At 54.4% G+C, this 13,203-nt stretch overlaps 6 protein-coding genes across 6 annotated transcripts; 2 read left to right on the top strand and 4 right to left on the bottom strand.

Moving 5' to 3' along the window:
• Positions 1-714: 714 nt before the first annotated feature.
• CDV56_101753 (uncharacterized protein) lies at positions 715-2,910 on the bottom strand (the record flags this gene model as incomplete). Its single annotated transcript, XM_026755372.1, has 1 exon — positions 715-2,910. A coding segment is annotated over one exon (2,196 nt), but the record flags the coding sequence as incomplete, so codon positions are not given.
• Positions 2,911-3,244: 334 nt separating this feature from the next.
• CDV56_101571 (uncharacterized protein) lies at positions 3,245-4,258 on the bottom strand (the record flags this gene model as incomplete). The annotated part of the gene is made up of 4 exons (XM_026755190.1): positions 3,245-3,421; positions 3,477-3,614; positions 3,800-3,983; positions 4,038-4,258. The coding sequence occupies 4 exons, from the start codon at positions 4,256-4,258 to the stop codon at positions 3,245-3,247; spliced, it is 720 nt and encodes a 239-aa protein (XP_026609666.1).
• Positions 4,259-4,738: 480 nt separating this feature from the next.
• CDV56_101329 (MBL fold metallo-hydrolase) lies at positions 4,739-5,954 on the top strand (the record flags this gene model as incomplete). Its single annotated transcript, XM_026754948.1, has 3 exons — positions 4,739-4,908; positions 5,212-5,476; positions 5,523-5,954. The coding sequence occupies 3 exons, from the start codon at positions 4,739-4,741 to the stop codon at positions 5,952-5,954; spliced, it is 867 nt and encodes a 288-aa protein (XP_026609665.1).
• A 330-nt stretch (positions 5,955-6,284) lies between these two features.
• Positions 6,285-8,725, top strand: CDV56_100894 (uncharacterized protein; the record flags this gene model as incomplete). Its single annotated transcript, XM_026754513.1, has 3 exons — positions 6,285-6,478; positions 6,584-7,563; positions 7,611-8,725. The coding sequence occupies 3 exons, from the start codon at positions 6,285-6,287 to the stop codon at positions 8,723-8,725; spliced, it is 2,289 nt and encodes a 762-aa protein (XP_026609664.1).
• An 86-nt stretch (positions 8,726-8,811) lies between these two features.
• Positions 8,812-10,202, bottom strand: CDV56_100661 (nitrilase; the record flags this gene model as incomplete). The annotated part of the gene is made up of 3 exons (XM_026754280.1): positions 8,812-9,110; positions 9,162-9,639; positions 9,726-10,202. The coding sequence occupies 3 exons, from the start codon at positions 10,200-10,202 to the stop codon at positions 8,812-8,814; spliced, it is 1,254 nt and encodes a 417-aa protein (XP_026609663.1).
• A 659-nt stretch (positions 10,203-10,861) lies between these two features.
• On the bottom strand, positions 10,862-12,680 carry CDV56_100203 (putative choline sulfatase; the record flags this gene model as incomplete). The annotated part of the gene is made up of 2 exons (XM_026753822.1): positions 10,862-12,220; positions 12,270-12,680. The coding sequence occupies 2 exons, from the start codon at positions 12,678-12,680 to the stop codon at positions 10,862-10,864; spliced, it is 1,770 nt and encodes a 589-aa protein (XP_026609662.1).
• Positions 12,681-13,203: the final 523 nt, after the last annotated feature.

Genomic DNA, 13,203 nt, shown 5'->3' with positions numbered 1-13,203 from the left:
TTTCTGGTGGAGGTGGGTGATGGAGGGGGCGGGGAATATGAGGACGTGGCCGTCGTGGGTGGCGCGCTCGGGGGAGACGGACAGGGAATAGGTTGGATGAGGCCAGAGGGCGTGCAGGTGCTGATGGAGGTCGCGGAGGTAGTCGACGTGGAAGTTGATGGATGTCTCTGCCGCGGGGGACTGGCGCAGGGCGTGGTAGGAGTCTGCCCAAGTGGTGAATGGGACGTGCGGCTCGAGGGATTGGCCACCTAGAGCACGGTCAAGGTCTTCGTTGAAGAGTCGGTGGTAGATGGCATCTACGACGGTGTGCGAGGCTAGACCATTGTTAACTGCCAGCTTGACTTTGGAGCTTGACTTTGGGGTCTGAAGCTCACTGTTTGTGATTATAGCCGCTGAGTTGGTCTCCTGGACAAAGATGATCAGAGCGCGAAACAACGGGCCTGGAAGCAGAGTGTGATCTGGAAAGGGATAGTCCATGGTGATGGAGCGAAGGTCATCCCGTGTAGCCACGGTCTTGTAATCCAGGATGCATTGGTCGAGGAACTTTTCCGAGCGGATGATCACATAGAGGCCTAACTCCGGGCCCAGGAGATCCAGGTCAATGGCCATAAAAGCGAGCATTAATGGATGGTGTGCCAGCGTTGCTTTGAGAGCGGTCCTTGCTTGCTGTGACTGACTCAATACAAGATACCTGAATGGTTATAGAAGACATACCTGAACGCTGGCACCCTTGGAAAGAATCGATGTGCGGATATTCCATGTATTGACGACTTGCGACCTGGAAATGGCCTGAACAAAGTCCGTACAGGGCGTAACATGCCGCACATCATCCCAGGTGAGATCATGCGGTTCGAGGATCTTCTCTATTGCTGTTCTGGTCTTGGTGAATGCGTCGTCGTCCCCTCCCAGATGAACCATATCGCCAACTTTGAGCGGGCCGTGCTGCTGTTCTTCCGGTCTTGATGCTGCTAGGGTTTCCTTGAAGTCACTGCCATTCTGGAGTAGGGTGATCTGCTCTGCAATGGTAGTTGCATCAAGCCACCGTGGCAGCGGCACACTCCTTCCAGTCGCTTTTTGGATTCGATCGCGTGCGGTGAGTAGGGTGATGCTGTCGGCAAACAGAGATAAAGGGGCGTGGATGTCGATGCTGTCGGTCTGCATGCCCAGGACACGGCCCCATACAGCTTGGATCTGTTGTTGAAGAGAATCTGATGACTGCTTGATATCCTCGGCTTGAGACTGTTGGTAAGAATTGCGAACAATCTCTGTGAGCTTCATCTTCTGGACTTTTCCTACCGCTGTTCGAGGGTAATCATCCAGACCCAACGTTGGCAAAGAGACGAAGCTGTGGGGAACGTATTTCAAACCCAAAGAAGACCTAACCGTCTCCTTCATTTGCTTCACTAGCTCCTGATCTTCGATGTCAGTCGTGACGACTGCCAACGGCGCTTCTCCAGCAATCGGATCCGGTGCGGCCACCACCTGAGGCTGCAGAGCATGCGACTCGGGCAACTGAGAGAGAATAGCCTCTATCTTGGACAAAGAGATGTTTTCTCCACCGCGAACAATCATGTCCTTATAACGTCCTACATAGTAGAGCCGATCGTCGTCGTCCAGGATAACCTGATCTCCTGTCTTGAACCAGACCTGGCCGTCGACTTCGTAGAAATCGTCGGTATGACTGCCAAGGTATTTGTTGATCATCGAGGGTCCCGAAAAGTGCAAATGACCCGCGGTCCCTCGACTCAAAGGTGTTTGCTCTCCTTCGGCACATACACGAATATGGCACCCATGCACCGGCCTACCGATTGCCACGTCGTATCCCTTGACAATAACATTTGGGTCCGCCACGGCTCCGGTAGAGACAAACACCCCCTCTGTCATGCCGTAGAAATTTTCAACTTTGCATTTACCAAGACTCTCCTGGCATTGTCTCAGTACCTGAGGTGTCATGGCCATTCCAGCGAACGTGACCTGCTGCAGATGGGTTGGCTGGTTCAGGATCTCGGCTAAGCTGCGAACCATCGTTGGCACCATCGCTGCGTGTGTACTCTTTTCTCGTCGCAAAGCTTCTGCCGTCTTCTGGGGCTTGAATTTGTAGCCCGCGAAGACCACGCTTGCGCCGCGGAGTAGCGGTAGAATAGTGCAGATGAATCCAAAGGCATGGTTCATCAGGACCGGTATTGCAACACTGTTTCCGGGACCTGTTGATCCTAGACTCAGAGAAGGTATCAGGACGTCGAACCATCGGGCTGCTCTGATTAAGCAGCCCTTGGGAAGGGCGGTGGAGCCGCTGGTGAAGAAGACTGCCTGCTCTGTTTGAAGGGGGCGAAGGGGGTCACTTGGGTCATCGAAAAATGACTGCAAGCATATCCACTCGTTGACAGGGTGGGCTTGACAGCAGATCTTTAGAGTATTCGGTGGTATGTTCAGCTTCTCGTCAATCTTTCTTGCTGTGTTCTCATCCTTGGCTATGATGACCATTCTTGGTTCCTGAAACTCCATGACTGTGTTGACCATGTGTTGCACATCTTCAGCGCGCAGTAAGCTCGCAGGGCTCACAGGGACATGGATCAAATCTGCCGCGAAAGCCGCCAGTGCAGCCACCACCTGTTCAATTTGGTTCTCACAGAAAACCAAGATGGGCGTGCCGGGTGCCAGACCTTGATTTCTGAGGCTGTTTGCCAATCTGCGCACCGCCTGGTGAAGAGTAGCGTAGGTCCATCGCAGATACGGGGTTTCAGTCTCGTCCCCAGCACAGCTGCAGAACCCGTACAGGTCGGGAGGTTGATGGGTGCAGACGATAGCAACGCTGGCAGGATGTTGCTCAGCAATATAATTGAAGCGCTGCGTGATTGTCCGAGGATTGGCCGAGGACTGATCCCCTGAAAGTTCACTGAGTGCACCCATCTTGACTGTGCTCCTCAACAATGTGGCAGCACCCAAGGGACAGGCGTCGAGTATTTATCGTCTCCTGCACGCTCTCGTCAGTCAGTGACATCATGTCATGCAGCTAATACTTAGGTAGGATTTGATATCCCGCTTCATCAACCATATTAACTGCTTGCGGTAAGGGATTGGCGCATCACATCATTCTATATGCATGACCTCACTTTTATAACCTTATATCACACTCCTAACCCAGGATATATATTTGATATTCGCGGAGATAGTGCCATTTGCTAATACCAGAGAAATTCTTTCCCGATGATTGAGCATGAAGCTAAGCCAACATATTCCTTTGCTAAGTTGCAGGCACCATGTTCATGTGCACCATTGCATCACGAGCCTGATTTCGAAGGTTCTCGATGCTCAAGGGGAGGACAGTGTTGGCTTGCAGACCCTGGGGGAGAACTGGGCCGAAGAGATCTCCGGCATTGATCCCAAGTGAGCACTCGGACTGAGTTGCGGGAAAGATGGTCTATTATTATAATATGGTGAGTCCTGGTCAGCTATAGGAAGGGAAGACAACCCACTGCTTCTTGCTGGAGGGCTGGGTTGCCATTTGCGTCTCCAACATAGAGTTCAGCTTTGCCTTCCACTTGATTGGTGTTGCCTTTGCGAGCATACTGGATTATCACAACGACCTTCACAAATGGACGGGCACCGATAAGCTATAGTCTCATGGCTTCCATGAGCTGCTCTTTAGACTCGGAATCTCCGCATTCGATTACGAATGAGGGGTGGTATTGATTGCCTGGCCTCATACAGAAGTTGGGTATCTTCCTAGAATTCGAGTACGGGGCGTTGAATCGCTTATGGGCTATCCAGAGTTAGCAATGTCATTCATATACCATACAATCCATAGCGAGATCTGACGAGCGTTTACCGACACTCGGAGAAGACGGAGGTCACCATCCGTAACAAGATTCTGCTCGCGCCAGTCGCATTCCTCCATACGAATCCAGTTAAGATGACATCCAAGGAGAGGGCTAGGCCTGACTTTGATAAGCAAGGTCTCTGTAACAGAGTTGTAGTTGATGCTGAGCCGAGCACGATTAGCAAGGAACATAGAGATGATTGGCACTGTCACTTACGCGGCGTTCAAGCTTTCCATGTCCTCGTTGTTGTCTAGCGAGTCGACAATCAATGGGCCCCAGTCGGGGCAAACCGAAGTGTACGCAATTTCAGTTGAGGATTGTGCTTGAAGAACCTCTCTTCGGATCTGTGTGCAAAGCTCTGGCCAAGTTTGGAATCTGCATGCTGAATGGTGAATGGACTCAGCCAAGGGAATGCTATGCCGGATCTGATCTTCCATTGTGGCTTCTTTAAAAGAGGGAGAAGATGAAGGGTGGAAAAGGGAGAGAAAGTTGAGAAGAGCATGAATTTCTGACAGTGACAGGGAATGAGATATAGGCCGATGGGCATTCCATTTAGGGTCCAGTGAAAGAAACCAAGGTAAGACTTCTTTAATTACTTATTTAGGGATACCCGAAGCTATCTACCCAAGGATAAGTAGGTCTTGGGTAGATTGACTGATTAAGTCAATCCTTGGGAGGGAAATTATTCCACCATGGCTGCCTCTACTTCCCTTATGGTATGTATCCTTGGCTCAGAGCAGCGATTATCCTCATATAGAACAGCAGAACAGCGATAGAATGATACTAATTCCTGATGGTTGATACTGCTGTTGGGATGACGTCATGTATACGAGACTCATCCTCGAGATGAATAAGAAGGTAGAGATGGTCGGATTCTCCATCATTCACCGTACTCACAGCTGATATACTCCGTCAGTATGAAGCATCTATCCATTGATCCCCGTCAGAACATCCCCCCAATTCGTGATTCCCCTTCTACTTCTCTTCCAGCAAGTCTTCCCGAGGCGAAAAGCATCAAGACAAATCCTTCCCGAGCCGGAGGAGAAAATGCATCGGTCTATTTCGTTGGGACGGCGACGACGATCTTGTCAGTAGCGTCTTGCCTCATATCAATGAGATGCTAATCTGGCTAGTGAATGGGAGGGATTGAGGTTGATGACCGATGTTGGTCCATGCCCGTTCACACCTTGGCCATGAAACTAACAAGATAGCCAAACTTCCTTCATGCGGGGGATCATGTTCATCTTGGTCCTGGGGTGACTGCTACCCGTCGAACAAATCCTGCGGTTGACTTGCACGAACTGCCTCGAATCGACTTGGTTCTTTTATCTCACTATCATGGGTATACTGCCTTCCCCAACCGGTGCATCAGGTGGACTGACCATTGCAGAGATCATTTCGACCAGAAAGTCGAAGCCTCCCTTCGGCGAGACCTGCCTATTATCACCACAAGCCATGCCAAGTCCATATTGACGTCCAAGGGGTCCGACTCCTTCCAGCAAGTGTTCGATCTCGAGCCATTTGAGCAGATGATGGTCAATGTCAAATGCGACAGTTCGCAAACCAAACAGCCACACATACGAGTGACTGGGATGCCAGGCAAACACATCCCGACCAACAAGGTCGTGGAGAAATTGAACGAGTTCGTGTCGGCAGTAAGTCATCGTTCTGACATGCAGTAACAATGAATTGACAATCCAGATTCCCCCCACCAACGGATGGATGGTTGAATTAGGATATGGCAGCACCCAAACCATGCAAACCGATTTCGATGTGGGCTATCGCATCTACATCTCCGGCGATACGCTGATGGTGGATGATCTCAAGGAGATCCCACGGCGGTTCGCGGGCCAGAAGATCGACCTGATGCTCATCCATCTTGGAGGCACGACGGTGCCTCATCCGAACATGTGGCCGATGACGATGATGGTGACGATGGATGCGGAACAGGGCGTAGAGCTGGTGCGCCTGATCAAGCCTGATCTGACCATTCCGATCCACTATGATGATTACAATGTGTTTGCGAGTCCGCTGGAGGACTTCAAGAAGGAGATGCAGAAGGCGGGTTTGGGAGGACAAGTGGTGTATTTGGATCGCAAAGAGGCTTACCACTTTCAAGTGAGAGCGACCTGATCCTTTTAAAATGAAGCAGCGATGATCTCGTTTCCTTGATACTTGATCTCATTGGATATCATCGATTTAGCCTTGTTCTTTGTGAGCATCGCCTCGTGTTCGGGTGGATTATTTATAGCATCAACAAAACCAACAACAAATTCCAGTGTGATTATTCTTCCATCGATTCCATTCATTCATTCATCCTCAGCATCATCATCAGAATTATCTGCTGTCTAGTGGTTGCAGTTGTGTTGTTGTTGATGCTTCATCGCCCCTCTCCTCTCCCCTCCTTTTCGTCCTCTTGGGAGGATCATCGCGTTCCATCGCATCTCATCCATCCCACTCTCCATGCCTTTGTTTCGCAAAAAACACAAGTCCCCATCGCCTGCTGCATCTCCCGCCTTTCGTTCTGTCGAGCAACTGACCGTATCCCCTCCGTCCACCGCTCCGTCGCCTCGTGTTCCTCCTGAAGATCTTGCGTTCTATCAGCGCTTCTCCGACGTGCGCCTCCCCACTTCGCCTTCCGATCAGCCAGACAACTCGTATTCTCAACAACAACCACAACCACAACATCATCATCATCAGCTCAATCATCAAAACCCTTTAGAGCATCCTCCGTATCAGCCTACAATCACTCGGTCGCAAAGCCATCACTCTCCCACTCTTCCCAACTCGGTACTTGCGACCCCCGCTTCACCAGCTGCTGCTCACTTCATCGATGCTGACCCTCCCGATCAGTCCTGGTCCTCGTCTCCCAACGTGGACAGGGCCTCTGAGCAGCCGGCTTTGGCCCCCAACTCTCACGATAGCAATAAGCAGGATCCGCCACAAAAGTCCCGCAGGAAACTATTCGGCCTACATTCCTCCTCGTCCTCATCGACAGGCTTCCTGGAACGCAGCCTGTCCGTTAAAGGCACTGCCTCGTCGCAATCGTCCCGCCAGCGACGGCATCAGCAACAACTGTCACTAGACACCAATCGAACCCATCGCGATCATCAAAAAACAAGTAACCGAAATATCAATCACCATTCCTCGTCCGAGACCGTTCCCGAGGACCATGTGGTAGACCCGAACCGGAGTAGCTCACAGTCTCTCCTCATGCAACAGGACACGGCGTCAGCTCACCAACGACCTCCCCGTTCCCCGCAGCACCCGCCTTCCATCCAGCGATCCAACACCGATTCTAGTCTTCTCGAGAAATTATACAATTCGTCGCCTGTTGACTCGGCTTCCAGACAACCTGTAGACCCTCCCCAAGTCATTTCGAATCAGTCACAGACACATCTGCAGCAGCAACATTCGCCTATTTCGCAGCTTCAAGTGGAGCCTCCCTTGAGTGCACGACCTCCATCGCGACAGTCCTTGGGGCCGCCCTCTCCGTTGCCCCCATTCTCCCATCAACCGGATCTGCACCCATCCTCCGCCCACCAGAGCGGCATGGCTTCATCGTCGGACCGTCCGGCCGGTCCACCGCAGACGCAGCCTCAAGGCCATCCGTCCTTCCCTGGTGGCAGTCAACAGAACGCCACCGAGTCAGGGCGCAGCACACCCCCGGTCAATTCGAGCAGAAGAGATGATCCTGGCGAGATCGATGTGCGAGCTTTGCTGCAAAAGCATGATGAACTCCGTAAGGTTTCACACCCAGGGTTGAGGAGATGTACTGACAGAGTGTAGAGGCCAAGTACTCCAAAGTGAAACGGTACTATTTCGAGAAAGACGCTCAGGTGCAGCAACTGCAGAATACCGTGGCCCATCAGCGCATGGCCGTGTCCCGCACGGTCCTCGATGACAACGAATACGCGAACCGGTTCGCCCGCCTTGACGGCGCCATCAAGGATCTGGCCTTTTCCATCCGGAAAGATTGGAAGAGCTTACCCACCTGGTTGGCTGGCCATGTCAATGAGGACGCACACACGACCGGCATGAAGGAAATGACGGCCATTGGCCGAGCGACGATGAGCCGATGGCTGGTGGAGGAGATCTTTGAGCGGCATTTCCATCCAGCTCTGGAACCTAACTTGAGCATGCAGCTGAAGAGCATCGAGATGAATCTGCGCCGGCAACAGACCAAGACCTACACGGAGGAGGATCGCGAGAACGCGATCGCGCGGATTTCGAATTGGCGCCGAACGACATTCGACGGCCTCACGGACTCCCTGCAGGGCAAAGCCGCGGACGAAAACCGGGCGCAGCTCATCAACCACCTGGTTGAAAAATTCGTCGCGTGCCTGGAGATGAACCTGTGTGAGCCGCCGCCGCCGGGACTGGAGAACGGCGCACGGATGATCGTGGAGAACGCAGTGGGCATCTCGGAGAAGATCCCGCTAGAGTCGCGCGACATCTGCGTCGAGTACTTTATGCCGGGGACGTTGGTCAACGAGGCCGTCATGAAGATCGAAGGGGGCCTGCCGCCGCTGACGAATGTGAAACCGCTCCCCGAGATGCCCCCCGCGCGAGGCTCTATTGAGCACGAGGGCGCTCATGATGGGGTTGGCGAGGATGGCGACGGCGAGGCCGTGCCCCCGTCGGGCGGGAGCAACTCGATGGACGGGGCATCCGGGGCGGGATCCACCCCCGGGCGCGAACAGCGCATGAGGTCGGTTTTCAACACGTTGATGGGCAAGCGGCAGGCCCCGGCAGTCGAAGCGAGCCACGGCAGCAAGGAGATGAAAGACCCGGTGGAGGAACGAAGCAGCGGCCGGATCCGATTTGCCTCGTTCCTGAGCGCGGAGGTACGCGGGAGGGGGCCTACGAATGTATTGGTCAAGGCGCCTGTATATTTGATATGACGTATGAATTCATGAATCCTAATTATGATCTTACGCAAGTCCATTGTACACATCCATTGTACACTGTAGTCTGCTGCCTGCCCAATTTAGAACGGAGGCGGGCTCAGGTCCAACCCCTCGACCGTCAACTTGAACGCATCGTTGCGCGAATAGCTTCCCGCGACGTCCAGATCCAAGCGGCCGCGCTCACAGTCCTCCAGGTCGATCTCGGCCACCAGCAGCCCATCCCCGACCGCATTACCGTCGGCATCGTCCGCGGCCGCGCGAGCCGTCACGGCGGAGTCGGGCGCATCATCCGCAGAGACCTCCCAGATCGGGCCGGCGAGGACCTCGCCCTGGCAACCGACAATGCACGACCCGCCGCGGCAGACAAAATCATCGCCATCTGTCATGTCAGTCATGTCAGTCTGTTCTAGTCGGTAAGAAGTGAACATACGAGGAACAACACCAGTCGGAGGAGCTGCCACCGGCGCCTCCGCCTCCGCCTCCGCCTTCTTCTCCCCCTCGGGCCAAACAATCTCATGCGGGCCCTCGGCCGTGATGGAATGCTTCTTGCGATGCGCCGCCGCCTGCGTCCGGGCAGACGCCTGCTGCTGCATTTGTTGCGGGCCCGGCGCACCCGTCACCCACTCCGGCAACTCACTATACCGCACGCACTGATTCGCCGAGAGCACGAACGCGCGGCCCTCGCAGGCGACCGTCCGCATAAGCGGCAGCCAGGTCTCGCGGGCGTCGGCCGTCGGCGCAAGATAGATATTCACGTTCTGCGAGTAGATGCTCTGCCTCAGGAGGGGCATGTAGTTCTCCCAGCAGATGGCCGCGGCGAGGGTCACGGGGACGCCGTTGAGATGCGTCGTGACGGCCTTGAGGGTGGAGGGGGAGCCCTGCGCCCAGACGAGGCGTTCCGTTCCTGTCTATCACCGTTCACCACCATCAGCTCCCCACCCCAATTCAACTTTAAGAATAGCAAGGAAGGAAAGGAAAGCAAGGGAGGAAATACAGGCATGACCTTCCTCCTCTTCCCCAGACACCCGCGCAGCGGATCAACATACACCACCGAACAATACAGACTGCCGCCCGCGCGCTCAATCACCCCCACAACGAGAAACACCCCCGTCTCGCGCGCCACCCTCTCCAGCTCCTCGCGTGTCCCGTCGCCGCGCTCGCTCCGCCCCTCCGCCACCGGCAGCCGGCGCGCCACCCAGTCGTCGCCCGCGCCCGCGGGCGTATCGCCCAGATCGACCGCCGAGCGGAAATACGCGAGGAACTGGTCGCGGCCGTGCGGGGCGCGCGAGCCCACCGCGCAGCCGAAGGCGCAGGTGCGCGGGTAGCCGCCCAGGTAGGCTTCGGGGAAGAGGAGGAGGTGGACGCCGCGGGTGCGGGCGTGGTGGGCGATGCGGGCTAGCGCGGTGAGGGTGGCCTGGGTGGTGGTGTGGGTGCGGGCTTGCGCGACCGCGACGGTGAGTTTGGAGGGCATTTTCTGGTGTACTTGCTTGCTTGCACTTGCTATTGTTTGTCCTTGGCTGGAGCTGGAGCTGGAGCTGGAGCGGTGTTGATGCGATGGAAGTTGTGGTGAGGGGAAAGTGTGGGCGGCTGCTGTGAGTCAACCGGGGAATGAAGCGGGGAGGAGACGGCGGAGCAAATGCCGAGTTCGATTCCCGGGAGTTTGAGGAGAGAGGAGAAATACTCCAAAGCCAGGAGTAGTCTGAACTGTAGGATAGAGAGGTAGAGAGGTAGAGAGGTACGTTGTTGAGCAAGGTCAAGATAGCAGCGGGGGATTGAGGTGATGCAAAATATGACATCATAATCATCCCATGTCTCATAGCACATCCTCTGTCATGGAGATATTCAATTATCTATACCTAGTTACAGTCTGTAAGTACTTAAATACACCAAAACGATCCTATGTACCAAATTAGACCCATGAATTCCGGATCGAATGGACGAACCCGACGCTTTCTCAAATCGCTAGCGAAGAACCGTGAATGCAACAAAGCCCGGGTATACGCGCGCTAGAACAAGCAGCAAGAATAAACCGAAAATCAGTTGCCGAGATAAATCTTGCAAAAAATCATTCTTTTCAAATCAAGCACCAAGTCAGATGTGTTGCAGTCATATGCTGGGCCGCATGGAGGCTTACACCCTCGCACCCACGGCGTTGGCGGCCTGCTGCAACACACGAGGCCAGCGCGAGATAAACTCGACATCGTCCAAAGCCCCCTTGCCCCGGTTGCGCACATACTGCTTGCTAGGGTCAATGCGAGGCTCATAGTCCCAGATGGCCGGAGTGCCCTGGATCAAAGCCGAGTACACTAGACGACGCCGGCGCTGCGACCGCAGCACGTCCTCTCGGATCGCCTTCAGATCCCAGCGAGCGTGCACTTCCTCAGTAAAGTGCGCCAGCAGCGTGGCTGGATCGGTGGTTTCAGGCAGCGCTGCGGGAAACTTGGCGGGACTGGGGGTGCGCGGGGGAGTCGGAAACGGGAAAGATGAATTGGCGCGCTGGGGTACTGGGGACGCATGAGGAGTTTCCGCCGGCGTGTAAGCCGGTGTAGGTAGACCCGTAGGCCTGAGCTGATCAGGCAGGGCAGTCTTGACGGCGGAGGGTTGCGACGGTTCAGTCAGTCCTGCCACCAAGTTCACCCTCTCCTCCGGGTCGTTCTCGAGGTCGTAAAGCATGGGAGGATCGATCAGCGAATAGACAAACTTCCACTTGCCGCGACGGATCATCACTGTGGGAGACTGGGTGCCCTCGGCCATGTACTCGCCCAGCACGGTGTCGGTCTTGACACCCTCCTCGCCAGTGAGGTACGGCATCAGCGACACACCGTCCAGTGGAAGCTCCTTGACCAACGGTGCTCCAACCATCGCGGCAAAGGTCGGCAACAGATCCATCGTCGAGACGTTCTCCGAAACGCGCTTAGGAGCAAAGCGGTTGGGGGCGTGCACGATCATGGGCACACGCGCCGAATTCTCGTACCAGACCATCTTGTACCACAAGCCTCGTTCACCCAGCATATCGCCGTGATCCCCGGTGAAGACGACAATGGTGTCGTCGCGCAGACCGCAGTCCTCCAGCACTTTCAGCAGCTTCCCGACATTGGTGTCAACGTAGGTGCAGGCGGCATAGTAGGCGCGGCGCGCGGCCTTGATGCGCTCCTCGGGCATCTCCTTGCCCCACAGGTCAATGCACTTGAGGACCCGCTGCGAGTGGGGATCTTGCTGGTCATGAGGAATCGCAGGAGTCTTCGGCAACGGGATGTCAACGTCTTCGTACAGGTCCCAGAATTCCTTGGTCATAGCGTAGGGATCGTGCGGGTGGGTCATAGACACCGTCAAGCAGAAGGGCTGGTCGGTACGGTGACGGACGTGGTCGTAGAGATACTGCGTGGACTTGTAGATGACTTCTTCATCATAGTCGAGCTGGTTGGTGCGCACGACAGGACCTGCCTCCATCACAGACGACATATTGTGATACCAGTCCGGACGAATATCCTGCTCAATTAGTGTTGTGTACTACGAGCATGACGCCAAGGTCACTCACCGGCTCGTCCCAGTTGACCGACCAACCATAGTCACCGGGGTAAATGTCGCTGGTCAGTCGCTGCTCATAGCCATGCAGCTGATCGGGTCCGCAAAAGTGCATTTTACCAGCCAAAGCGGTGTGATAGCCTTCGCGGCGCAGATAATGGGCGTATGTGGGAATGTCGGCGGGCAGGTCTGAGGCATTGTCGTAGGCGCCGATCTTGGACGGGAGCTGACCGGTCACCATGACGAAGCGCGAGGGAGCACACAGCGGGGAGTTGCAGTATGCGGAATCGAACACCACACCTTCCCGAGCCAGACGGTCCAAATTGGGAGTCTTAATAGGAGAATTCTTGTCATGGAAGGCCAGCAGGGGAGCGGCCATCTGGTCCGCCATAATGTAGAGGATGTTGGGCTTCTTGGCCGCCATGGTGTCGCTGTCGTCACAATCACTAAGGGAGGGTTGAGGATAGCAGACTAGACTAGACTTGAAGGATGAGATTAAACTAGAATCGAGATATACACAGGAATTACCAGGACAGAAAGGGAGTAGGGGACATGGGAGAAGCAGAGGATGGAGGGAGGAGGAAGAGGAAGAGGACAAAGAGGAAGAGACGGGGACAGAGTAGGGAAGAACGATGGATAGATATAGGGAACGAGTCCAATGGTTCGGAGAGCAAGTGGAGCAAAGAAGAACAATCAACAATCAACAGCTCATTAGTTTTGACAAAGATATGGAGTGAAGAGTAGGAGAGAACCCAATGGAAAGGGAAAAAAAGAGAGAAAATAAAAAAATAGAGAGCACAGAAAAAGGACGAAAAAAAAAAAAAAAAAAAAAAAAAAAGAAAAAAAAAAAACCGTTAATTATTAAAAAAAAAAATCACGTTGTAGGAGGGGAGGGGGTTCTATTTAAATTAAAATCCCCCACCGCCGCCCAACCCCTCGTTGTTTGT

The sequence above is a fragment of the Aspergillus thermomutatus genome (genome assembly GCF_002237265.1).
Source record: "Aspergillus thermomutatus strain HMR AF 39 chromosome Unknown NODE_447, whole genome shotgun sequence".
NCBI classification, from domain to species: domain Eukaryota; kingdom Fungi; phylum Ascomycota; class Eurotiomycetes; order Eurotiales; family Aspergillaceae; genus Aspergillus; species Aspergillus thermomutatus.
Note: the sequence above shows the minus strand (reverse complement) of the source record. Positions and strands in the feature narration are given on the sequence as shown.